Source organism: Sylvia atricapilla, chromosome 1 (assembly GCF_009819655.1).
Source record: "Sylvia atricapilla isolate bSylAtr1 chromosome 1, bSylAtr1.pri, whole genome shotgun sequence".
Lineage (NCBI taxonomy): Eukaryota > Metazoa > Chordata > Aves > Passeriformes > Sylviidae > Sylvia > Sylvia atricapilla.
The window spans coordinates 69,973,713-70,001,276 of NC_089140.1; the positions used below are offsets into that span (position 1 = coordinate 69,973,713).

Consider the following 27,564-nt stretch of genomic DNA (forward strand, 5'->3'; position numbering starts at 1 on the left):
GTGAAATGTTTTTCCCATAAAAGCAAGAATTCTTCATGTATCTGTTGATTTTGGATGTTACCTACTGCCAGACTGGGCAGGCTGCTCCCTTCCTGTGACCCTGTGCTATTCCTTCCCACTACCTACTTCACAACATCCAGGAAGTGGTTTAGGGAACGAGATCATAAGCAAGAAAATTAACTTTACCAGAAATTTTCCTCTTGATTTGCTTCTCAGAGAACTGCTCATCCCCAAGTCAGGCAACTAACAGTGGTCATGTAAAAGAGGGAGCAGGTTCAGAGTTTATGTACCCCAATGCTGAATTTTCCAGTGCCTAAACTCACCATGGTGAATATTTAGAAGTGGGAGGTAGACTTCAGTGTCATTTACATTTTTGGAAATAATTAACATTATTTTTACTTACTATATTAGACTACTCCTCTGTTCACAAATTCTGCAGACTGCTACATTTAATATTTAGCTTGGAGTGGGTTTGTCATGATAAATAGTAATAATAGTAAAAAATAATAAACACAGACTACCCGTCTAAAAATCATCACTATATATAAATTTTTTTTAATGTTAATGATGAATAAAATAGCTGGAACAAGAAACTCATGCTGCCTGAGGCCCAAACAGAGCTGGCTCATAGAAGTGAGAATGTGTGATCACTACTCAAAGTATAATGTGGGAATTATGAGTCTCATTCCCAGCCATCACAGAGCAGGCCTTGTCAGAAAATTGTTCCATTATTCTGAAACTCTTTTTTTGTTGTGTGGAAGTTTATGAGGAAGCTGGAGAACTTGCTCACACATACTGGGTTTTTCACAGGAAACAAAAAAAAGGCAATGGGTCTGCCCTTCTTGAGAACAAGCAAAATTACACCAGAAAATCTTCTGTCTTCTCTGCTCTCTGAGAATAAACCCTGAGAGCTCCAGTTTGAAACACTGCCCCCAGTCAATATTTAATAGGAGGCCCCAGGAGAATATTTTGCTGCTCCCCTATAAAGGGGTATTTTCCTTGAGACCTTAGGTAGGTAGGGCTAAGAGAGACCAAGTACCTGAGGTTATGCTTTTAATGCAGATCCTTATCCTACTGTCTACTTCATGGGACAGAATGTATCACTTAACTTCAGGACACTGAAGTCATGGGTTTATTAGATCCAGACTGCATTAGGAAAGGCTCAAAGTAAAATTTGCTTTGCAGATGTCTCTAGAGGACTACAGCTTTTTGGCAAGTACCTCATAGTGTATTTTAAGGTAGATGTCATTTTCATGAGGCCTCCTAAAGGTGAATTATGCCTAAGATTCATGGGGTTTAGGGTTTTATCTTTATTTTGGGTCTTCTCAGATAGTCTTTATTTACAGCAAACTAGACTTTAGGATAAAGTCTAGAGAAGTGTCTTTTTTTGTCTTCTATCCTTATTGCTCGCCAGTTGGGATGTAAGTGGGGAGCAAGATCTAATTTCCATTATAACCTCCACTTAAGGAGAGGAATATCTTCCAAAGAAAAGAATGGTGTTGGTTTGGTTGTGTCTGATGAAGAAGAGGAATGGACGGTCAGCTTTGAACTCACAAGTTACTGGGCAACACAGAGGCATTGCAAGAAGTCCCGTGGAACAACCTGCTTCAGTGCCCTCTTCATTGACTTCCAGAATTGTCTTCTGGATGGCCTTGGACACAACCAGGCCATCTTTCATAGAGATTCCTGACAAATCAGCTTTTCCCCAGTCAAAAACATTCATTACTCCCATCTCCTGGAGAGTGTTGTTGAGAACATAACTTTCCTCCATCTTGAACTGGGGCAGGTACACCTTCACCTTCAGTGGTTGCATCGTAGTCAAGCTGGTCCATTCTGCGAGTTTTTCATAGGTGAGGGCACTTTCAAGCTGTAAGGTGGTATTGAGAGTAATGATTGGCACCATAATGAATGCAAGGAAAGGACATTCAGTTTTTCCCGCTTGCCTTCAGACCACACTGGAGCAATGCTAAAGTATTGCTCTCCATCTATGTTACTAGAGAGAAAATTAAGTGTTACCTGTTCTAGGCCAGTAAAGTCCTCACAGTCATCTTCAGGAAGAAGAATGAGCATGCTCAGTTCATTATTGAAGTATTGGAGCTCTATGACTTTTGTTTTCAGTTCCTCTATGATGGCCATGTTAAAATATCCTTCTTGAAACATCATCTGCACTTTCCTTCTCTCATTCTGGAACACATGAAACATTAAATGGAAAATACAGAAAATACCATCCAAGTTTTAGTTGGTTTCAGCACTGAGGTTAGAGTTCGGCTCAAGAGCATTATTTAAACTGGTCATGCATTTAATGTATTTATATCATTGATATGTTCCTCTTAGCTGTAGTCCCAATGAAGTTATCCATTTTAGAAGCATAAAAACTACATTTCCCTTTCTAATTGTGCCAAATTACTTTACTCACAACTTCCTCATTACATCTTTCTTTTTTCTGGTTTCAGATGAGGAAACGGATGCATCTTATGCAATCACAAATTAAATTCTTCATGAATAATGTATCCATTTCCCTGAGATAATTTGTCTTTAGTACATTTTTTCCCAAAGGCGCCCACTGTTCTGTTCAGAAATAGTAGCAGAGAAACAGAATCTTCAGTTTCAATCTCAAGAGCAGACTATTTTTGAAACAGCACCCTTAGCTGCAAAATCCCCAACAAATTTAGTGCATGTGCTCGGTGGATTTGGTCCAACAAGGATCTCAGTTGCACAAGAACCACTTCTGATGTGAATTGGTACAAATATTTACATATTTGGTTAGGAAAACAGAGAAATACAGCTTTCTATTGTTCTCACTTAAGACCACTGTTTTGTCTTGGGATAACAGAGAGGATAAAAGCCCCCATCTGTTAATATAGGAGACAGACATCTGACCTCCATCCCTTCAGTTCCTGCCCATACTGTACCTTGTTCAGGTGGAAATACATTTCCTTAGTGTCTTCTTTCCTGAATTCTACTGCCCATTTTCCTTTAAAATATATAGCATTGACCAGGACAAGTACAGTAGAGGGATCAATAAAACCAGCTGCAAATAGGTCTTTGATTTTACCTTTAAAAATAATGAATGAAAAATAATTATTACTTTGTTCCAGCAATCAGCTGATTTTGACTACTAATAGTTATTTCTTTTAAATTGACAAATGGTATAATGCTGTCAGGCAAATTACTAATATATTATGTACAGCTTTGGAATCAAGGAACTCAAGTAATTTTTATTCCACTTACTATAGTTATTTCCTATTGAAAAGAAAAAATTAGTGCAGGTGTTTAATATATAAAAATCTTGCTATCTTTGGAAAAAAATTAGAGAGTGATATTCCTAAGTGGATCAACTGCAAACCAAAACTCACTTTTGCACATTTTTTTCTTTACCTTTTGTCTCATTTTCAACCCAGAAGTTAATTTTGTCTCTGACGACTTCTTCAGTGTATTTAAAATTTACTGGTTCCAGCTCTGCTCGATAAAATTTCTTTGTGGAATCCAAGTATTGCTGGAAAGTAAAAATTGCAGAAGATTATTGCAATGTGATGACTTTTATAAGACAGAGAACTTCATGACTTCAGGACAGTTCCATGTAGTATATCAGCAAGAAAGAAATTAGTAGAAAAGGCATATGTCCCTTTGTGCTTTCTGATGGAAAACATTCTGCTGAGCTCCTCACTCCTAGTAGTTGTTACAGGGGAGACTACGGTTGCTTACCTGGAAGAATGGATAAGTAATTTCTCCAAAGAGCCTGTTGGCAATGGTGAGACAACAACCTGGTCCTGGTTCACTGACTTCAGCCAATAGAGCCTGGAACTGGGAATGGACTCCTTCATCTTCGTCACACTTCAAACAGGAAAACAGATGTTTCGTGGTAGGCTTGAGCTTTCCTATGCAAAGTTGGACCTGAGGGTGAATTTTAGCCTCTCTCTGCATGACAAACCCTACTCCACCCAGCTGATATAAGCACTGCAACAAACGCACCAGGACACCACCCCCTGTTCCACATCTACAGAATGACAAACCAGTTCCCTATCAGGCCTGCACCAGTTCACCTCCAAACCACTCCATATCTCCTACAGTGGTGTCTCTGTGCACACTAAGCAAAAGGCTGTTGGCTTAGACACCGGGAGAAGCAAGGTCCAAGGTGCCTTTGGCATGGTCTGTAGTCAAACCTTAGCAGGTGGCAATTGAAGCACTTACCACATTTTAGATTGGCACCACTGGTTTGGGTAGAAACCCATAATGAGAAGGCTCAGCTGTTGACATGTGTGATCTCACAAGGCCCTTAAATAACTAATGAAGGAACAATAGTAAGCACGTCAGCAAATCTAGATGGAGAGGCTGATCAGCCCTGCTGTGCTTTCTGATAAAGTGATTGCCTTCAAGGAAAAAGCCTGACAAACTTGCTCCTGTTGATCCAGCTCAGACCTGTAATTGTGTCTTACCTCCTTAGTAGGGTATCTGTTTTCCTGTCTTGTACTGCTCAAAACATCTCTGAAATGAAAGACCTGCAATGTAAATGTTGGGTGAATGCAGCTGAGTGAAGGTACTTCAAAGCTAAAGCAGTGTTGCAAGCCTATCCCAAAACACAGCCAGACACAGAAAGCCCCCTTTGTTCTTTACCATAAAATCCTTGCAAGTGAACAAGTTGTTTTAGGAGATGGTGAGTGCATGAAATCTTTTAAATCTTTCTATATGAGAAAGGAAGTTTTGGGTGTCCAGAGAAGGCAAAAAAACCATATTAAAGGTAAGGAATTCTTCTGAGCTCTGAGAGTGCAGGGATACCTCCAAAACGTTTTCTTTAGCACTGATGCATTTGTTGAACAGTGAATTCAATAATAATGCTTAGTCTGAGAAGTTTGGTATTTGGGACAGCATGATGTATTTTTAAAAGGGCTCTCTGTGTGCTTCAGCCCTTTGGATGTTTAGGAACTCTATCAGATGGTACAATCAGCATCCTGGCTCATATCTTGCCACTGTTCCCTTTTCAGAGCAAAGACCTACCTTCTCAATCTGCTCAAGTGTGCTGCCCCTAGCTCCAAGGACAACCATTCCAAAGGCAGCTGACAGACTTAGTGGGGAGAAGAAGATATTTTCATTTCTTTTTCTTTTGTTTAGCTCTCTGAAAAAGTCAAGACAGAACCTGGCATTGGCTGCACTGAGAGAGCACATTGTGGCACTTTGATCACCTGAAACAAAGGTAAAAATAATTTAGGTTTCTCATCCTTACACCTGCTATGTTTAGATGCCCTGGTAAGGTTTTTTGCAATAGCTAGGCAGAATTATTCAGTACTTCATGGAAATTCCCTGTTCATTACATCTGGGATTTCACAGTGAATCTGAAAACCATCACCCTGCATAGCAGAAGCAGCACATTTGCAGAAACAGTATTCTGAACTCAGCTGCTTCTCCAGCTCATGCAATAGCTATGGCTTTGCCACTTAGCCCTAACTTTGTCCTAACCAAACTTCCAGCTCAGTTTATAGCCTGATCTTTTTGTCTTGAGTCCTCCACTGTTAGCATTTATTAATTACACTCTTGATCATATCTTACTCTTTGTTTCTCTCTAAAAACTTCATGTGTATTACTCAGCTGCGCCTTGCATACTGCTTCCTTCTGATGCTGGTTGCTTGACAAATGTTTGACAGAAAATGGAACAACAGACAGGCTCACTTAGTAAGATTTTGAACAGAAACACACTATGCATTTGGAGAAAATTCCAGAGGTATTTTTTTATCTGAAGCTTAAACTCTTTTTCCTGCAGCCTAAACTCCTTTTCCCAGACACCCTTCAGTTATAATCACAATTATTACAGACAGATCATCTTGAATGTGCTGCAAAACTCTTCATATCTTAGACCTAAATAGAGTTCCTTTCTCATGAAAGATTTTCCCAGTGTCTGCATCCAGTAAAGTGTTGTAGGAGCATCTGATCATAAGTTCAGTATTTTAGAAATTCCACTATTCTAAGACACATTTGGTTTGGTTCTTACTGAGTCTGAATAACTTCCTCCACACATGTAGTAAGCATATTGCTCCTATTACACAAGAAGAATTAAATTATCCACATAAACATTTGAAAGATAGAGAATTATAGAAAGACTCTTATAAATTACCAGTCTGGGTCATAAAGAAGAAGTGGCAAATGGTTTTAATCTTCTTTAGAAGCACACTTGGAAAGTAGAAATTCAGAAGTACCATTGTACAAGTTAAGCACAAATTCATTACGCAGCCCATACATTTTAACGTAGTCCAAAACATTGCACAGCAACTTGGAAATACTGTCACTTCTTCAAAATATGTCACATGCCATATGTATGTGCAAAGGAGGCATGTATATTACTAATGGACATATTGATCCTTAGATCCTAGTTCTGACATTTAGAGTTAAAGATCATGGAGATATTTACCTTCTCCTCAGGACTGACGGTGTCGACTTGACAGTCGAGCTTCTTGATGGAGCTTCTAGAGCAATGGGATATAAAACCATTGCCACTCCCAGTGGCAGCATAAATTTCATTCATGATGAATCACATTCCTGTCTGTTGCAACCAATTCGTATAATTAGGGGACCTGTTGTGGAATCTTGAATTTTTCCAGATCCCTAGGAGTTCAGAAAGAAGTCACAATTTTAAATTCATCCTAAGATGTTAAAAAAAAAATAAAAATCTTTGTTACAAAAAAGAAAGCAAACTCCTAGAAACAAACACATTTTCAGGTTTGATTTTATTTTTTGCCTGTAAAAAATAAATTCTAAGATTTTTGTTGTGTTTTGACGTCAGAAGTGGCACCAATGAATGTAACATACAGTTTTTGTAGTAGAAACCATTATACTGCTATTACCAGCCCACTAATTTAGTCCTGGGCTAAACTATATGCTGTTTAGCCCAGAACTTCTCATTACTCCTCATTTTTGTCAGTATCTCTGAGGATACCTGATCATGGTCTTGTATTGCTTCAATAAAATATAGGCAGCAGAAACAGAGCAATCTACTTATAAGAGGTATATTTCTGGTGTTATTTTCCTGAGAAATCATCTTTCTTCACATTCAGGTTTATATGGTGTGTGGGTGGGCAAGTTTTCACGTAAATGTATGCAACCACTAACAACACTGTTTTGTAACAAGTACTTAGTTATCACTACTAAGATATATTTACACATCAACCCAACTGGATACTAGGCTTCTCTGGTATTTAGGAAACTCTGAACGCAGTTTCCTATCAGTCACGCAGTACACATGGGTTTAATTCTCTTTCGGTATGAATTTTCCCATAGCTATTTCTTGGGAGGAAATAGGAATTAAAAACACACTGTTCATTCAAGCTCTGAGAACAAGAGAGTCAGACCTGCACAGATTTTGCCTGAAGCAACAAAAGCCATGGAGTCTGGTTTAACTTGCTTACACTGAGACAAGAAAATTTCCCAAAGAATCATCTGGCTTACTTTCCTGGTTTCTGGCTGCTCTCCATCACAGTCACTTAAAAACCCACCTGCTGAGCCTGTTCCTCAATGCTAAGGAAACTTCCCTGTCTGACCATCTAGGAGCCACTCCAGCAGTTACATCTGCACCCCCCGGACTGGGATCAATGGGCTGTTCTCTGCATTCTTATTTTTGGCACTAGACCTAGCACAGTTGGAGGAAAAATATTGTGGAATATAAGAGGGGGAAAGTATACAGGTGGGAGCTACAAGTAACACTTTTAAGTCAGGGTAGCATCCAGGTATCTCTCAGAACAGAAAGGCAATGGCTTTTGAGCAGCAAGACACAACCAAATATTTGTCTTTCAGGAATATTGGCAATTTTTAATCCAAATTAATACAGTGAATAGAAATTTGCAATCCAGAAGTGCAATAATTCATGGCCTTTGGGTGCAGGGGTATGTGCTAAAGTACCCTTAAAATGCATTCTTCTGTGTAGTAATCTGTTAAAGCAAAGATTAAGTTATCAAAGTTTAAGTTAATATGCTCACAGTGTGAAACACTACTCTCTTAGCCCCTGCTTAGTTTTCTAACACTTTTGAGCTCTTAACTGTCTTAAGTGAACAAGTTTGTCCTGATTTCTTCATCATTGTTTGTTATTTCTCTGGTTTTGTAGGTACTTCTGCTTTTAATTCATTTTGAGTTAATCTGAAGTTTAGCTATGGCTCCATTTTTCCACTTGGTGGATATCTGTTTCATATGAATCGTTTTCTGTCAGTGGTCAAATTACAGACAATGGAGCTGGACAGGCATTTGTTCCCAGAAAGGAACATTCTCTGCTGTTCTTCTAGTCTCCTGCTTTGCTATCTTGTTCTCTTCTAGGTTAGTTTTGTGTAGGTTAGAGTGTGGCTTAGGCAGATATAGTTTTTTAATTAGAATATCTGAGAAATCCAGGAGTTTTTGTTCAAGCAGATTGGAGGACGTCCTGAATTGTAGGTTTTGAGGAGATTCATTATGCAAATTCTTGCTGGGAAAGGCAAAACTACAGCTCATCCTGCTGTCAAATAGAGAGCTGGACTAGGACTTGCTCTACATTTCCAGATCTGTGACTCCCTTCTTGCTCTTTGAATAATGAAGAGGCTCATTGCAGTCCAGAGAAAAATGAAGAGGATTGAAGATGGTCCCAATAGTTTCAGAAGCAGGAGACTCTCTTTATTCCTTTCCACTGATAACCTTGCTAAAATAAAAGGGTAAATAGCAGGACTTTTTCTAAAATTTACAGAAAAGTAGTTCCTGAGTTGCTGTGGTGTGGAAAGGAAAACGAAGATGTAAAAGCACTGCAAGTACAAAGGCAGTGACAGATTTTGTTTCAGATATTTAGACTAGTCTGTCAAGAATGTAGATTTCAAAGACAGCCCTTTTAGCTGGTGGTCAGATGCTTGTCATAGTAAAGTTGCTTTAAGGCACAGAGGAATGGATTGCAGACTGACCTGCTTTCTACACCTAGAATTCCACACATTTAGATAAGAGTGTAAATAGCACTACATCCTTAGGGATAAGTTTTGTCCTACACTGTTTATCTGTTTGCAGTTATTTTGGCTGAAAGACTCAAAATTTTACTTCACTGTCCAGCAACATTTCTTAAATGTTTCTGATGGTTTTGGAGCCAGGACTAAGGGAATGAAGACTTCTCTATACGATTTTTAAACCACAAAGGGGTCTGATAGCATGGATGAGATAAGCATAGGAAGGCCAAAGCAAGGAACAGTTGGTGATGTCAATGAGCAGAACTCAACCTCACAGCAAGAAGCAATGACTCACTCTGTAACAGAACAGACCACCAGCATACTCCTTGTGATTATTGTTTGCTTCAAAAGAATGCAAGTCGGATGTCTGCACTTCTCCCTCAGCTTTTTTCTCACTGTTTGCAGCCATATGTCAGTGTCTGCAGGATGTAGCAGGGAAGCAGATTCTTGTCGAGAAACCAGAGGATGATCTCAAGTTTGATAGCAAAAGCTTTTCTTGCCCCTTTCATCTTACAAAATGCACGTTCTGCTAGCACCCTGCTCAGGTGGTAATTACAGAGTACCTGAATTTATCTGAGGTTGCCTGTGAGTAAAAGCACCATTAGATAAGTGCAGTTGCTGAATAGCAAGAATAAAAAAAGGACTCCTTTGATTTTCACTGGCCAAGAGTGGCCCTCCCTGTTTGTCAGATATCTGCTACAACAAATAACAAGTCTTATATCAGAGCAATTAGGGTGATAAAATATCTGTGGTGATCCACCGAAATTTTAGCATGACAGAAGACATACCTCTTGAAGTTGAGGAAGTTGGAGATACTTCAGATGTTACTGATGGTCTCAGCTCATTTGGGAAGCACCACATGAGCAGATTCTGATATTCATTTCTGTGATCTTCAGGTTGTATGAGTCAAGAGCCTACTGAAAACCAAGAGTCAGCTTATAAATAGCACTGCTGTCTGCTGACTCTCCAATACTGAATTTACTGTCAGCAAGGTGCAAGAATTGATGAGTGTGAACTTCGCATAGACCTGAGATATCTCATGCTGGTCATTCAACTTGCCAGGGAAAAGGTGAGCCCAGCACTGTTGTTTTTCCAAACAAACTTCTTTGTGCACCAGAAGCTTTTCCACTACTGCAACAAATCCCATTTACTCCCCAGGGAAATTTAGACATGACACAAAATAACAACAAAATAGTCTTAATCTTTAATTCACTTATTAGCATCCAAAAATAGCTCTGGCAATACAGCCAGTTCTGCCTGTTGTACCTTCTCTGCTCACACCCTTTCTCACTCATTCACGAGCTTTGACTAACAGGAAATTACATTTGTAGGCAGGGATGTCTAGATGTGTCTTCTTAACAGACTTCCATCGTGTAAGTTCCATATGACTACACAGATAAATATTTCTGCATGATGACCCTGTTTTATAATGCTGATTCAGGCGTTGTGAGTGATCCCATATATAGTATTTCTGGATATCAATTCTTTGTGGCAATTTAAGTCATTTTATAAGCCAGGTTTCTTTACCTTAATAGCAAGTGCAGCATTTTTTAAAGCTCTGTGATACAGAATGTCCATAAGTATTCCTCTCCTGGCTCTGCCAGTGCATGCCTTTTCTTGTCATTCATTATTGGGGGATGCAGTAGAGAGTATCCTTTCCTTTCCAGGAAATATCCTTTGCATTTTAAAAAAGAGGCTGTTTTTTCTATATTGCTTAGCCAGTGAAAAAGATAAGAAATATTTTCATGCAATAGAGCTATTGTTGTTAACTTTGGTTAGAAATGACAAAATTGTGGCTGGAAGGATCTTTGAGATTCCTGGTGCATCTGCTGCCCTAAAGTGGGATGAAAGATCTAGATTACAGTTGATAGATGTTTGTTGAACCTGTTTTTGAAGCTTCTGGACAAAGAGTTTCCAAACCTCTGTTACATTTCTGTTCTTCCTTATTCCTGAAGTTTTAACTCAACTTTGTCCTAAGTTGTGCTGTAAGTTAAAACAGTTACATTCAGTTATCTTTAAACTTTGATATGTGCTACTGGCTAAGTTGTTCAAATACTTATTAGTCAACTTATCCTTTGTACAAGACATAGCATTTTGGAGGTCATAAAATTTAATTATTACAGTTGTACTCAGGAACTTAACACTACACTAATCACATGACCCAAAACCAGTGGGTATTGTTAGCTACTGAGCTACTTTACCAAATTATGGGCTTGGAAACCTGAAACACCCTTCAGGGCTGCTCAGCCCTGTAGCACATTGTATAATTTTCACCAGTCTGAGGAGAAAGGTTTTGCTTTTGGCCATCAGTCTGGATGTTAAAAATAATTGTTCTTCCTCATTCCTGTGACAATTCTTGTGGTATGATTTCCATAGCTAATCAAATTATGCAGTGGCTTAGTAGTTATTTGTTAGTTACATGTTATTTGTACATGTTATTTGCCTAAATGTTAGTGTGGATATTCTTACCAGTCCTCACAGCTAATGAAGTCAGATGTATCATAGGCCCAGAAATGGAGCTTTTTTGCCAATATTGTGCACACATTGTTAGTGACTGGGTTTTGAAAACAAAATGAGATTTGAAAATACCCTTCCTAAGCTGCCAAGAACTGTGAGGAATAGGCAGGTGGATAATTTGAAAACACAGGATCAAATTTTCAGCTAATTTAAACTGATCCAGCTCCAATTGAGGTGTGAAAAGAGGATTTGTTCCAATGGAAAAAGGTTCTTCTTCAGGCCACAGAATAATAAGGATGTGTAAATGGCATGTTTCCTGCATACTGCCATGGAATTTGTACAATATATTATTTTTTCATTCTGCAATTCAAATTCCTACATGCCTGGGGTAACCAAGGACTACTAAACTGTCCTGAAAATAAGTTCTCTATACCTCTTCACATTCCTGCTTTTCACTCATTTCCACTGACTTTCACCATTGATAAAGTTTTTGCTCTCATATTATCCTGGATAAAATTTGACAGCCCTTTTCTCTTCTGGCCTGCCTGTAACCCAGACACATCACCTTGTGAATCCCAAATACTTGTATCCTGGCTGGTTGTAGAAATTTGTGTATCATCTAATGTGGAACTGGTGACCAGCACCACTTACCAACATCCTTCATAAAACAAGGTACTTTTACTGCATAGAATATGATATTTAAGAAAACTTGACTTAAATGAATTATGCTTCCAAGGACCACTACTTCATGCAGAACATATAAAATAGTCCCTGCTACTGTGTTCTTGAGCAACCACTGGATGCAAACAAGAATGTCTTGACAGAACATGATGTTCAATGGCTTCAGTGTTTGGCCTGTGAATTTCACTTGGGTGAACACCCAAGTGAAATTCACACACGAGGAGCCTCACATTTTTCCAGATGAAGGCAGGTATCTAACTACAACATGCTGATGAGGGGACATTAAGGGTGTGTGAGAAATCATGACACAACTCTTCCCTTGCAGCTCTCCGTGTGCCAATGGAACAGAGATTCCCTGGTACAGAAGCACAAACAGCCAGTGTTGCTGATGGGGAAAAGTGCCAAATGGCCCTTTCTCTAAATCTCTTTTTTTTTTTTACAAAGTAAACATTACCAGTAAGCCATGGGAGGTAAACAGGATCTGGAACACCATCAAATGCCTGTGGGGTGACTTCAAAGCTCTGACCTTGCTGGCAAGCCTTCTCATTTGAGATTTGGGAAACCTCCCACATCTTCATTTGCAGAGCTGAAGTTTACTGTATATTTAAGATGTGGTTAATTTTTTCCTCCTGTATTTGTAAACCAGAAACAGGATGTACCCATAAATATATTCTCCCTTTGTCTGTTTTTATGCTACATGAAGAAACAAAACTGTGTATTAATTTCTAAATTGAGACTTCAAGATGACCCTTTTTTCTTCCTGCTCAGCTAGAGAACTGGGACTGAATTTTCAGACATGAGTGTAGATCTATCATAACTCCACCAATACCTGTTCATGGATGTTTTAATAGCTTATAAACACATTTGGTATAATTGCAAAGAAATGGTATAGGCAGAAATAGACCAGAATTAGACTATAATTGCTTTTGCAGTACAGTTCAGCAGCAGCCAAAATATATCAACACTGTTTTAGCCAGAAATCCCCAAAGACTACCACACAGGCTGCTGTGAACACAGTCAGCTCCATCCCAGTCACATTCAGTGCACCCCAGTGCAGACATGAGACAATTGCATTAATATATTCTGAAAATAATACGGTACTTTAGAGGGGCTTTCTTCCATTACAGAATTCTGGATCGAGGAATACTTTCCCCTCAGTGGTCACCTCTGTATTGTACAGTAAGATTATTTCCCACTCATCAGGCAGAGGGTCATAGAACTGGAAGGGTGAGAAATTATAGACTTATAACAATCTTCCTCCAAGGCCAAACACCTCATGGTCTCCAAGCACCACATTTTTTAGACACATGTGAAACACCAGAGCATTAGAGAAGAATTTTCTTAGAAAGTTTCATCATGATACTAAAAAAAACCCTACCTTTTGCATTCATTATTATTTTCAGAATGACATGTCAGAGAAATGAAGGTGAAAGTCTTTCAAATTCTTAGTGGTGTGCTAGCACCTAGCTGTGCTTGTAGTTCATGGATAAAGCGCAATAGGCAAGAGACAAAACGTAGCAGATGTTCAAAAGCATTGAGGGCCTAAGGCAACCTTCAAATCAAGGTTCAAAAAGCCATACCAATAAAGTGCTTTGAATACTTTTATTGCTGCCACACTTTACTGCTTCCCAAGGGAGGGCCTGGAAAGAGTTGATGGTCTGAGAAGAGTATGGCATAGATCTCTCTCTATATAGCACCATGCCCAATATCTGTATGGAGACTAGCTCAGGACATGAACATGACCTGTGGGTTTCACTGCCTTCACGGCAGCCAAGAGCTTTCCCTCATAGAGGTGTTTAGGCACTGGAGTCAGGATTACTGGAGACATGTGGGAGGAAAGTGGGTTCAGCACTGAGCTGTCTCTGGCTGGGGACAGAGGCCTGCAACACCTCCTGGAGTGTGGCCCCACCATCAGCCCTGTCATGTGGCTGAGGAGGGAAGGCATCATGCTGGACTTCTGATTCATACAGCACATTATCCAGCTCTTTAGACAACCCCACTGCAGTGGGAGTTGGCTAAAGAGTGAAATAATAATGAAATAAGCTCAATTAAATGTGTTCACTTGTCTGAGAAGAGCTCTAAACAGGAAAGGCCCATTATAATTCTTTCAGTTGTCTTGCTGAAGCACTGTGGTGTTTTTTCTTGGGTTCAATAATACAGATATCAGAAAATGTGAGTGGCATCTGGTAGCAACATCTTATTTAAGCCTTACTTCTTTCTACCACAGTATTGTGCTCTCTTTATGCAGAAAGAAGCACAACCTACACTACAATTAGAGGAACAACATCGGCTAAAGCAGAGAACGTTCTGTGTTTGATCAACAAGAGGAACAGGTGGTCAGCTCTGAACTCATAAGGAAATACAGAGGCAAAGCAGTCTTTTGGTCACCCTGTAGCAGCAGCTACCTCAGTTCTTCTTCATTAACTTCCACAAAGAAAACTTCCCCTATCTGCTCCAGCTAGCTCCACTGTCACTTTCTTCTCCTCAATTTTTTAAAGGCTATACTCTGTGTAAATACAGCCACGTAGTCAACATCCTGGGTTTTTTGCAAGAACTGCTACATGGTTTAGAAGCACTGGCCAAGCTTCAGACACTGTGGCTCACTGGAGTACATCATACTGGATGTGGATTTTTCCTGTGATGCCACAGAAATTAGACACTGGTATGGGACCATAGCTGAGGTTGTCACTTCTGGATATTTGCTGCTGTTCTCCAGCTATGGATCTGATTTCCTGTACCCTAGGCCTAGCCCATATGTTTCAGCAGAACAGTGTGGGGAGCTTGAGGCATCAATGGTTACGACTTGAAATGTACAGGGGCCTCCTGAGGCTTTCGTTGAGCTCCACAGTCATTGTCAGAAGGCACTTCTGGAAGGTTTGCACCAAGCAATAAGCAAATAAGGCAGCAAAGTGGAGTTATTCCTGTCTGGGGTACAGAGATACACCAACAGCCCTGGGCATGTCTTCCAGGATCCTTCATATTCATCACCATTCATGAGTGAGGAAATTGCTCCATGCTGCCAAAGCACTCACCCTTCAGCCCTGGAGGCTGCTCTGCATCACAAGCAGCAGCCAGTTTTTTCAGTGTTTCCTCCTGGTGTCTGGAGGGGTGGCTGTGGGCTGAGCAATGCCTATATTTTTGGCCAACAGGCACTGTGCTCAGCACTGCTCTGGGCAGAATATTGCATTTCTGACAGAAGACCAGCAGCTGAACCCATCAAGCAAAATGCAGCTAAAGTCCCTACTAGATAACATGTGATGATTGCATGAATATAGCTGAAAATATGACTGAGGGGACTTTCCTGTTATGAAAATCTAGCTTGAGAAAGCCTTTCCCTGCTGTGGTTGTTCCACTACAATTTAGTGAGATAATTCCTCACTGGGCAAGCTGAGGGCTGTGGAAAAGGCACTACTGGACATTGCTGGCCCATGTTTGGGACTGCTTTGTGCTGACAGATTGCAGGGGAGAGAAGTGAGGGGCAGCAGAGCAGGCTGCAGTGGGAGTCTCTTTGACTTCGTTGGGGTGTGAGAGGAGGAAGAGCAGCAGCTGGTGCTGTGAGATTGCAACATAGACTGTGCCAAAAGCTGCCTGCATGAGGCATTGCATAAGAAAATAAGGCATCCATCAGGATTCGTGAGAGAGGTCCTTCAGGAATGCCTTTCCAGCATGTTAAAACTATCAGTAAGTGTACGGAAAAGCTCGACTCTGTTTCCAAACTGTAGCACTCGAGTGAGGGAGGATTGTGAATAATCTTGGAGATGTGTAGGTGGCAGTGCTCTTACACAAAAGCTGTGAGTTGCCATCCCATAACTAAGAATATCTAATTTCATGCCTGAGGATTCAGATCAAAAAGCTGCACAGCAGCACTCTCTGAAGAGCTGAGATGAAGCTCACAGCTGACCTACTTCATTCACCATGTTCTTTTCTCAGCAGATATTAAGAAAGTGAAGAAAAATTCATGCTATCAGAAAAATATAGACAAATGCTTCCATAGTGTTTCTAGTTAGGATAGACACCCACATACAGATAATTTTTCCTCTGTACTGGACTAAAACAGGAATGGCACCAGGACTCTGAAACCAGAACTCATCTATAATGCAGTTATGGAACAGCAAAGTTATTGGTCCTGGGATTCTCTTCTGTATTTAAGCTGCACTCCTTCATGTAAGGACTTCAAAAGGAAGGTGGGCAGTTTTGCCCTGCAGCCCATGCTAAAGCCTAGTGCCTGAATGCCTTGGTGCATTCTCTTGAGAGCTGCAGGCTTGAATTCCAGCAAGGATATGGGATACAGGCCCTTCACCTCCTGTGCCACATGAATTCCTCCACTACAGAAGTTAAGTACTATTTTGGACTTAAAAAAAAAAAAAAAAAAAAAAAAAAAAAAAGTAGTCACTGTAATGGTGTATTTTCAGGAGCCCAATTTGAACAGCTGTCACATGGTCTGCTTTGAATCCTTTCACTAGATGTTCTCCAGGAATTTACAGCTGATCCTACCTTGCTCCTGAATTTCACAGGGGCAAAGCATTTAATTGCTCATATCAAGATAATTCAGAGCAAGCAAATGAAAATGCTAGCTGCTAGAAAATTTACAAAAGGAGGAAAACAAAACGTCTACAAATTTTGGATGAGGGAATTTTTCTTTCAGATGTCTTTTGAATGTACAAGTTTTAAGCCAGCCTGTGTTCTATTTAGAAGAGACACATCATTATTTTAGTGTGTCTTCTCCTTTCTGAAGACATATATAATTCTGTGCATTAAACATGTTATTCACTGATTCTCATTATATATATATATTAAAAAGAACATTACAAATGTTAATTTGCTAAACCTCATCCTTCTGAGGAAGACATCACTTATGTTAAACCAGCAAATTATCAGTAATGTCTCCCTATCAACTGGAAAGAAGTTTAATTTGTTTCCCACAAACATTCCCAGGTAATGTTAACTGTGATCTCCATGATTTATACTGCACTTTAAAAAACCTTTTTTCATTTTCCAGTGCATAGAGAGAGCTCTGTCTCTCAGATTGCATATCACAAGTTTTAAATTCACCACACTGCAATATGCGAAAAGGAAAACACATTTTCCTGGAAGTTCATTGCTACAGTGTTTCACATCCGTAACTTCAGTGGCATGCTTTGGACTATTTTCTTCTTATTCTCTGAAACCTTGAGATAAATAATTTAATTTATCCCCATATAAATACAGCCTTCTATACTATGTAAATAATTAACCATCTTTAGGAATACATGGGTGTGTATCCTGTTCCTGTAGACACCATTCATACAAAATTCTCTTTGGAGTTATAACACAGATTTAGGAGAGGTTGTCCAGACAGCTGGTGGAGTCTCCTTCTTTGGACATATCCAAAAGGCATCTGGACTTAGTCTTGGGAAAACAGCTATACATGGCTCATGCAGGGCAGGTGGACCACATGATCTACAGAGGTCCCTTGACACCTCAACCCTATTGTCACCATCAGCACACATGCACATCAAGGAAACAAAATATTATTTGTATCCAGAGAGCTTAAGGTAAAATTTACTCGTGTTCTGGATCCAGATCAATAGTTACAATTCAAGGAGCCTAGTGGCAGAGCATCCAATTCATAGGTTCTAAACAAAACTGGCTGCAGTGATAATTTTGAAGGACAAACTAGCTGTCAAAGGATTAAGAAAGCATTTGGGAGAAAAAACAGAATTTCTGCTTTTCATCCAGGTGTTCCTCACAGTGTTAGAAAATGGTCATGATTTTAAGGAGAACAGAGTTTGCCAAAGAAAATTATAGTATTGGTAGGATTGTGTCTAATAAAGAATAAGAAGGGATGATTAGCCATGAACACCTCTGTGAGAGGCAGAGACCTCCTCACAATGGAAGCTCCGGTGCCAGCCGCCGCCACGGTGCCTTCCTCATTGACTTCCACATATGCCTTGTGGACAACGTTTGACAGCACCAGAGATTTTGCAAAAGTCATTGCAGAAAGGTCAACTTTGGATTCAGTGAAGATGTCAGTCATGCCCATCTCTTGTAAAACCTCGTTAAGATTGAAGGTGCCTTCCAGCTTGAATCGAGGCAGGTAAACCTCCACTGTTGTCTCATACATGTACTCTGAGGAGGCCCACAGCATTAAATTTTCATAGGTGATTGTGCTTTCAATCTATAAGATGAGGGGGAAAGGAGATTAAAATAGATGGGAAGCTTTGAAAACTTGAGATCTTTACCCAGTGTTCTTTCAGACAACTGGCTTCCAGCCCTAGTCCATGACATGTACTGCCTTACCTGCTCCAGCCCACTGACAGATCCATCAGCCACATCACCTGGCAGCAGGATGATCATGCTCAGTGACTTCTGAACATAAGGGAGTTCAAGGATCTGAGCCCTCATCTCCTCAATGTAGCCCAGTTTAAATTTGCCTTTCTGATACATCATCTGCACAGGTTTCCTTCTGTTCTATTGAAAAAGAAAATTACAGCGTCAGTTAGGCAATACAGCTCTTACCAACACCTCCATTCAACAGGGGAGGCAAGTTTAGTTTCCAACACACCCACAGCTGACCCACAGGGCAGCTCAGCCCTGGATATGGTTATGCCTGCTGCAATGCTCACAGTATCTAAGGTGAATAATGTTGAGAATTACAGAATGCAGAAGTACCTGATTCAGTTTAAAATCCCTCTGAACTGTTTTTTTCTTCCTCAAACTTGCTCTCCCAGGATGCTTTGAAGTAGATTACATTCACAAGCACCAGCAATGCATTTACATCAATCACGCCAGGTGCAAAGAGTTCCTTGATTTTACCTGAAGGGAATTTTGAAACACAGAAGAAGTTGTCAGCTGTCATTAAGAGTCTGGACTGAGACTCTATTAGTGGTCTGTGAACTTAGTTTGGAAAAGCTCAGAAATGCAGTTCTTGGTTTATTGAAGGACAAAACCAATATTGGTAAACAAATGGTAGATTGCTCTGCTGTGTTACCAGCCAGGGAGGATGGGGAATTGGGGGTCTCCAAATTATCCCCTGGTGTTCTGAATCTGCATTTATGGCTGTTTGCAGGAGCAGTGTATCTGGTCAAGACTTACAGGTATTACTGCAATTATCAGGCCAGACATAAGGGTGGGAATAAAAATATTTTACAGCAAACATATCTTTAACTCATAAATAAATTAGTTGGTAACTTATTCTAGCATTTCAAGAGCGGATGGGAAGACAAACTACCCTTAAACAGCGTAAGAGTGAACACACAGAAATGTGAACAGGTCTTTGCTTTTCCTACCCTGGAATTTCATTTGTTGAACCCATGTAGGAAGGCAGTGATACAATGGCTATGGTTTTGCTTTGTTTTACCTTGTGTCTCACTTTCAACCCAAGCATTAATTTTTCTTCTGGCAGCTTCAACAGCACCATGAAAGTCCACTGTTTGCAGCATTGCTCCGTACAATTCCTTGCTACACATTAGAAATTGCTGTAAAGCAAAATAAAGATTATTAATTGGTCAAATCTATTAAGCACTTGCTGCTTAATAGATTTCTTTCTTTTGAAAGAAATCAATTGCTTAATAGTATTTTAGAAATGGTGAGGGACCTGTTGAATCCATAAGGCAAAATTTCATTTTGGAAATGTCAAGTGTCTCAAGTTTATTCAGAGGATCTCTGAAGAAGAGATAATTATTCTAATGCATAGGTCAAAAATGTAAATAAGTAAAAAGCAAACCAGAAGAAAGAGTCTTGTCATGGAGAACTGCATAACTGAGGTTCAGATAAAAAATTTCAAGAAACAGAAAAAGCCCAATATGAGCTGTTTGATGCTTAAGTATCAAAACACTTGAGAGAAATAATTGACAGAAAAGCAAAGATGTGACTAACAAGTTAGCCATACCAAGTAGTCTCAAGACCAGTCAGTCATTCCATAGGAAAGGAGCGAGAAGTTCAGCAGACCAGTCCTGTGCATGAACTTGTACAACCTTCCTGGAGATAAACCTTCTCCAAGCTTATTGCTGCCCCAGCTGTCCCACTTGCAAGACCTGAAGTAAGTAATTTGCAGAAAGCTTGAATAGGCCATTTTTGGCTGTAGGTTCTCCTCTGGCTGAGTGCATGCATATGCCAAAAGTGAACAGATCCCTGCTTTATTTTTGCTCTATAGTCTTTAATATCCAGAGAGTGGTTTGTTTCTGATGTTTTGGGTTGTTTTTTTAATAAAAGCATGGAAAGTTGATAGTCTTGTCTCTTTCCCACCAGCCTCTAGGGCTATAGCTCCATGTAGCACATCACGTGCTCCAAAACACTCATGAGAGGGACAACAGTGAGGCTCACAGTTACAGGGAAGCTTGAGGTCATGGCCACAGCAGTTAGGAGGTGACTTACCTGCAGGAGTTCAAATCCTTCTTGTATAAAGAGATTGCTGGCCAAGGTTAAAACATATTTTTCACCAAGGTTTTTGTAGTTGTAAAAGCAGCTCCTGGAACACTTTATGGTTAAGGTCTCCCTCCTTGTTACACTGGGAGGAACACAAACACAATAATTAAAATGATTTCTCTATACAGCTTGGTTACTAATTTGCACCTTAATTAGATAACACTGTAAGGCTGACTCCTGCTATACCGATTCTTAAATCCAGCTAGTCCCGAGCTCTGATCTTGCTTCAGATGAGCTCACTGGAGGCTTTGGTATTGACTTACAGGCCCTTAATAAAATAACTTAGCCATTTCCTAGAGGATTAGGCAGACTCTGACCATGTGATCTTGACTCCCTCCAGTGGCAAACCCTAGCGTTTTACCCGCACTAACCTACACGCAGCAAGGGCAGGCTCCCCACCCAAGGACACACCTCTGAGGAAGGCTGACTCTCCAGCTTCTTTCTGGCTCAGTTTCTGGGGCTGCACTCTCGTGGTCATCTCCAAGGCTCATTCTTCCTGCAGCTTTCCTGACATGGAGCACCTGCAGGTGAAGATGTCAATTTATGTCAATTGTAACTGGCATAAAACCATATTTCTTGTTTAAAAGCTTTGCTACACTGTATTGGATAAGTGGCATAGATTCATGAAAGATGTTTTTTCAGTTTCACTCATCAGCTGAAATGACAAACTTGAACTTGTTCATACATTCATGTTGAGATTCACTTTTCTATGTTAACAAACCAAGATCTTGCACTTAATCCCTCAAAATGTTACTCTTCGCTACCTCAAAATATTTATATTTGATTTGTGTTTTCATTGCTATGTTTGATTTGTGTTATCATTACTACAGTTGTCTTAAATTTCAAAACAAAATGTTTGCCCCAAGAAAAAAGACAAAAATTAATTTTCTTTAAAAATCTCAAAACTGGTTTCTTGCAATAATTCTTAATATTAGCATCAGCTTAAGAAATAGATCAAAACCACAGTGCTCTTAGTGGAAATCACTCCTTGCTTCTACTGTGCAAATACATCACTGGAATTTTTCAGCAGCTTTTCTGTTATAATAATGTTGCATTATTATAATCATGCATAGACTTACTCTCATTTTTAGAGAGAATACTGATATTGAACAACTCTCATTGCTTTCCTAAAATAGGCAGGAGTCCCTGCCTATAAGGATTGATGTGGCAGGGTTCTGGTAGCCAGGGGGCAGCAGGTGTGGTCTCTGTGCAAAGAGAACATACTCTGAGAGAGCGTCTGGGTGGGCACCCGGCAGCCACAGCAAAGGTCAACCCATCACACCCTGGTGAGAAGCTCTGCCTTAGGATTATTGGTCTTTTACCACTCATGGAAGAGAGAAGAAGAATAAAAGAAAAGAGAAGATTGAAGAAAGCAGAAGTTGCACTGCAGGAAGTAAAGGCACAGTGACTGCAGAGGTGACCTTCTTCACCTCCTCCCTTGCCCATCTCTGTGTGGATAAGACATTTTGACTCTTGAATGTCATAAGGGACAAGTGAGATAATGCTTTCAGGCACCCAGGTGCAACCCTTCAGATGTCTGCAGCTCATCCACTGCCCACCCAGACTCACTCCCAGGATTCTCATAGCAACCACAAGAGGAAACACATGCCCATAATTCCTGAAAGAAAGCTGATATTCTGCCAGCAGGCTTGGGGAAAGGCAGAGTACCCCACTGTGCTGTATCACCTCTCCTCAGTCAGCCCCTGCTCTCTGCTCTTGCAGGGGGTATGATGAGACTCACCCCAGCAGATGGCAGGGATCGTAGTGCTCCAAGCACAGCTGTGAAGGCAGCACCTCTGCCTGCCCTTGTGCAGGTTTCCTGTGAGACACTTGCACATGTGTCTCATGTGCTGGCTGTGCTGGAATTCCCAACATTTCCATTATAGGGAACAGCAAGCAATGTGGAATCACCTCACCATGGTTCATTCATACTCACTTCTTCTATCTGAGCAGCAGTGTGTTTTTTGCACCAAGATGATTAAAGCAGGGCAACAGAGATGCTCATTGGAGAGAAGACAATATTTGTGTCCTCTGCACTTCTGTTGAGCTTTTTGTAGAGATCAAGGCAAAACTCAGTAACTGGTCTAGAAATGGAGTCCATCATGAAGCGGCTGCTGAGTGGGAGCACAAAAGAATTAAGAAATTGAGTGCAGCTGGCCTAGCTAGATCACAGTGTGAAGCATCTGTCTGCCCTGAGATAGTCCCAGGGCTGGTTGTTGAACATAACAGCTGTTTTCTAAATCCTGAAAGTTTTAATCAGCCTTGCACGGATCAGTCTATGATACACAGCAGGAGCAAAGACGCAGAGGGTCTGCAAAAGGGACCCATGCTCACAACATATGTACATTCCTCAGGAAGAATGCTTTTTCTGCCTTATCCAATGCTGTGTCTTAATTCAACTTATAGTATTGACATTAGACAAATATGGATTAACATTTTCCTTCTCTAGTTTGGAAAACGTTTGATTAATAACTCTTGCATCTTTGACACTTGCATCAACTCTTTCCTCTTAACAATATACATTAGTGATAGAGACTTGGTGACAGAAACTAAGCCTGCATGTAACCCATCTGTGGTAACCAGAGATGTGGCAAGGGGGTTTCAAACAACAGGTTTCTAAAATAAAATCACTATTAATTAAATGTCTTCATACATGAAAAAGGATCATTAACAGCAATGAAGACGGAACTACATATGGAAACACTAACAGTTTGAAATACACTTTTTACTTCTCATAAGTTTTCCAGGAGTCAGAGATCGAGGCAGAATGCACAATTAAAAATAAAAAAAAAAAATCAGAATAAAAAAATGAGAACAAAAAACACCACCCAAAACAACGACAAAAAACACCACATTTCTTTTAGTATCAAACAAATATTTTGGACAATAGCACTGGTCTGTGTTCCAGAATGATTCTCTGTTTAGGGGAAAATACACAGCCACAGTATGGAGACAAGTCCTTCATGTCTCCCATGGCACAGACCTGGCTGTCTCTACCTTTCAGCCTGCACTGGGACCAGAATGGGTCAGGTCCAGAGAAAAGCTGCCAGAGTTCCTCTCTCTTGGAAAAAGGAGTGAGTGCACAGCCCAGTGTTTTTTCCCCAGTGCCAACATATAGCCACAGCACAGCAGGCATTCTTCCTCAGCCCTGCCTGTCCTGAAGTTGCAGCCTGCAAGAAGTTACGTGAGGGGCTCCAGTCTGTGTCACCAGAGGTTAAAGGTGGGAAGAGGCTGGTACAAAGCTGAACTCCAGGATTCTTTATCAGCAGGGCACTCGTGCAGCCTGTCCTGGGCTGTTGGTGCCCCTTTGAGACTTGGCTTGAGCCCTGTGAGGAAGGTGTTGTCTGGTGCTGGGGACCTGCAACACATTCCAGCCAAACTCTCCTGTCAGCCTCCCACTGAGGCCCCAGTTCTTCTGCCACAGCTCCCTCCCTTTACAGAGAGCTTGACCTTCACAGAGGTTTCTTATGCAAAGAGCTACTCAAAATGCTTTGTGCTGTTCTCAAGATGCAGCATGCACACTATCTCCAGCTCCATGAGCCAGGCATGACTTTGCATGGAAAAGCTGCAACTCAGGTGCTAGAAGTTGCCAGGGCATTGGGAGGTTGATATGGCTCAGCCAAGAGGCAGCATTTGTCTGTGAAACCATTCTCACCTGCGGCAAGGGCCCAGACAATGGGAATGAACTCAGCCCATAGGAAAACAGACTGAGCCTAAAACAAACTGCTGCAGAGGCCTGGAAGAGATGAAAAATTGAAGTTTTTGAATATATGCAGGTACAACACGTGGCAAATGCAGATCTTTCTTGCCATTTGACTAACTCGGAAAGCACCACAACAATCAATGTTTCCTCCAGTTTCTGAGTGATGCTCTGTGGAAAGAACCTGTGATGCTGAGAGAAAACTTCATAGATGTTTCATACTGAGACTTCTGCTTTGCCTTGAGTCCAGAAGTACTTCACATAAAGACCTTATACAAATGGACAAAACAGATAAGAAATATCTGAAGGTTTCTTTGTACAGACAAATTAAAGATAAGTTTTATCTTGCTAATTCTGAACACAGCTGTTTTAGCTGTTTTAACTTTTTTATGTAATACGGTTTTAATTTTCCTTTTATAGTGCAGTTATCTCACCACAGGACATTGCACTAATAATTTATCTTTTCTTCCACCTTCTTATCCTACTATTCACCACCTTCTGAAAAGAAAACTCAGTGCATCTTCAGTGCTGAAGTTTGTAGTACTATACTTCCACATCTCTGAAAGATCTGAAATGGAGCTGTGAAATCGGACACAGTGAATGTAGGGCATGAGGCACTTTGCAGGTGTGTCCCAACTTCAGAAGGAGTCAAGGAGAAAAAAAAAAAGAGTTAATAATCTTACTCAGTAGGAAGAAGGCAGCTCCACCTCACCCTGCAGGGAGAGGGCTGAGTGCCAAGAATGGAGGGAGAGCCCAGGATCTGGGAAAGGTTTTCAAATGAGTGTCTGGCACACTGATGTGGCCACTCCTTTAGCAAAAGCGCAGGCTGTCACTAGGAGACAGCCAGGTGCAAACACTACAGCCAGATCCATGGTTTTGTGAGTGGGAAGTACTTAGAGAGCTGCCCTACAAATCCAGAGGAAGGGAGGGCAGGTATGGGTTAGTGGAGGAACTTTCTTACTGCACAATGAAAGAATTTAGTGAATTTTCTTAATTTGAAACAGGGTGAGAACGACTGTATGAATGATTCCACACCACAAAGCCTTCTGTGTAATAATTTGATCAGACTTTTGGAGCTACTGCAAGGACCACAGCGTTTGGAGAACATCTACATGGTGGACAGCAAATGGTAATGTCACTTTTAAATAATCTCGGAGTGGTAAGGAACACTTCAAAAGAAGTGTTCCAGGAAGTTCCTAGCTGCTGTTCCGCACCAGCCAAGCACCTGCGCTGAACATTATTAGTAGTGCAGAGCCCCTGATGACAGGAGATCCTTTGCATGATGGTTCAGCAGCTTTTACATAGTCTGGCAAATTAAATTACTGGCACTGCAGTTTGTGAGCAAGAAGCTACCCAGGAAAATAGCTTTCTTCAGAAGAAACCACTGCGTACAAACTTCCTCCACGGCTGTGTGAAATGATGAACATTCCTTTTCTCGTAACTATTCATGATCTGTTCTCTCTTATTAGTTTTGTTTTTGGCTAAGGTTAAATGAAATCAAAACAAAAACTGTCAAAGAATAATACCTGTGCCTGAAAATAACCTGTGCTGAAAGCTGTCATAATTAATGGTTATAATATATTATATTATTCAGTCAACAGGAGGAGGCAGTAAATAGGGTGGAGAAGGTAAGAGACCTGTAGCCTTGCTGTTAAGGTAATTCTGTATTTCATACAAGTTAAGTAAGAAGGAACCTGTTTTGCCTGATGCCACATGATAATTCCCATTGCATGTTTTACTTATTCAGTCTGCATCCCATTAAAGTGACTTAATACACATTCATTTCTCGTACACAGAGGAAAATAGAATTAGCAGAAATTACATGATTTATCCTAGGAAAAGACAACATGACAGATAGTGCTGAGTACTCACATGAAAATTGGTAGAAGTTAATTTCTTATTTTTCATGACCATTCATACAAAAATATGTTCCAAGTGTTTCTGTGCTGATTTGGAGTGACAAGGGACCAACAGCACATAAGAAAATGAAATTTCCTACAATACAGTAATTCTGATCATCCCTTAGTGGCACAAACACATGCTTTAAATTAAAAACCAATACATCTCAGTGCAAAGCAGCTTTTCAAGTGAAATGGTGCCAAGTTCATTTTCCAAAACAGCCTAGCCTCTCAGGATGCTACTTTTGTGCCAGAAAGCTTTTTCCTGACTGCTTTTGTTAGTTTGCATCAGCCCCTCTGGTATCTTCTATTCCTCCTTCTGGGCCAGTTATTTCTGCATAAACAGGCATGGATGTGCATTGGCGTGTTACAGGCTGTACAGTGGCAAGTTATTTGCCGTGCCTGTGTGCAGTGGCACAGCTTCTCTGAAGCTTCTAAACAGCATTGCCAAACCAGGAGCTCATATTTTAATAGCAAGACTAGCACCCCCACTAACAAAACAAAATCTGAATACCACTCCACCCATTTTCTTTTATAGTGTCATTGTTTAAGAACATGAACAACTTCCCTGTAGTAGGGATCAGTGTAAATGCCTTAGAAGACAGTCAAAGAACTGCATGCCCTCTCTCTCACCTAGTGAACGTTTCAAGGCTTTTTTCCTTGTACATAGAACTGTCAGTAAAGACAGAAATTAATATCCTGTATCTCACATACTGTGGATTCAGGTGGCCCATCACTTTATATGAAGCCTTATTTCTACCAGAGTAAGGTGCTCTGAAAGAGCCTGTCCTTCAGCCCTTCTGGAGATTACAGGCAGAAATTATCTACTTTCTTGTACAAGCTACTGACCTCGTCAGTCTTGTGGGAATTAGACTTTACTGGGTGGACAGAAAGGTTTTGGGGAAATTCAGATTCAGAAGCCTGTGAAATTTAGGCAAGAATCTTTAGATGTGTCCCTACAATCCTGATTCCTGTCCACTGAAGACCAGCTCCCGTTGTGTGAGCTCTTGAGCCACCTGCATTTTAGCAGTGTGTTTTGTTGCCTGCATCCTGTAAAGGTATCTCTCTCTCTGCCCAACCTGTAAAAAATCATGTTTACTTTATCAGCCTGTAGAGTACTTTGGATCAGAAAAAAAAAAAAAATCACAGTTATTTGGGGAAAAATAAAAGAAAACAACATAGAATTTTTACCTTCTTGCCTGAAGAGGTTAAATGAAGAAGACAACAGCTGAGTTCTGGAGCACGTTCCTGTGAATACTGTATTTAAAAAAACTCCCACTCTCTTGGGGGAAAGTTCAACCTCTAACCAATAATTGCTGATAGTAGCATCTTGCTGTTTAATGCAAATGCTATCACCATGAAGTTTCCTCACAGAAGAATGGGAAACCTATATCTAGCAATATGCTATTAGCATTTCTCTCAAGCTGCCCAACAAGTCTGGCAGGCAATATCTGCTGGCAACATCTCCTGATTGCAAAGCCGAGTC

General features: G+C 40.5%; 2 protein-coding genes across 2 annotated transcripts; both read right to left on the reverse strand.

The window, feature by feature from the left end:
* LOC136365441 (serpin B4-like) lies at window positions 1–5,163 on the reverse strand. The gene is made up of 7 exons (XM_066325904.1): window positions 4,996–5,163; window positions 4,437–4,499; window positions 3,706–3,894; window positions 3,379–3,496; window positions 2,913–3,055; window positions 2,017–2,184; window positions 1–1,867 (listed from the first exon to the last, which is right to left on the reverse strand). Exons 1-7 carry the CDS (start codon window positions 5,161–5,163, stop codon window positions 1,463–1,465), a joined length of 1,254 nt encoding a protein of 417 aa, XP_066182001.1. The 3' UTR covers window positions 1–1,462.
* Window positions 5,164–17,603: 12,440 nt separating this feature from the next.
* LOC136365377 (serpin B11-like) lies at window positions 17,604–20,511 on the reverse strand. Its single transcript, XM_066325781.1, is given in 6 exon segments — window positions 17,604–18,231; window positions 18,354–18,524; window positions 18,726–18,764; window positions 18,766–18,869; window positions 19,414–19,531; window positions 20,430–20,511. Coding segments are annotated over 5 exon segments (828 nt in total). The 5' UTR covers window positions 19,523–19,531; window positions 20,430–20,511; the 3' UTR covers window positions 17,604–17,826.
* Between the last annotated feature and the right edge of the window lie 7,053 nt (window positions 20,512–27,564).

Excerpts from the sequence above, each read along its gene's own strand:
- LOC136365441 (XM_066325904.1), bottom strand. The coding sequence starts at position 5,163 with ATGTGCTCTCTCAGTGCAGCCAATGCCAGGTTCTGTCTTGACTTTTTC. Across the intron at positions 3,497-3,705 it reads TTACTTATCCATTCTTCCAG|CAATACTTGGATTCCACAAA; the intron begins GTAAGCAACCGT and ends TTTACTTTCCAG. Across the intron at positions 3,056-3,378 it reads GGTTGAAAATGAGACAAAAG|GTAAAATCAAAGACCTATTT; the intron begins GTAAAGAAAAAA and ends TTATTTTTAAAG.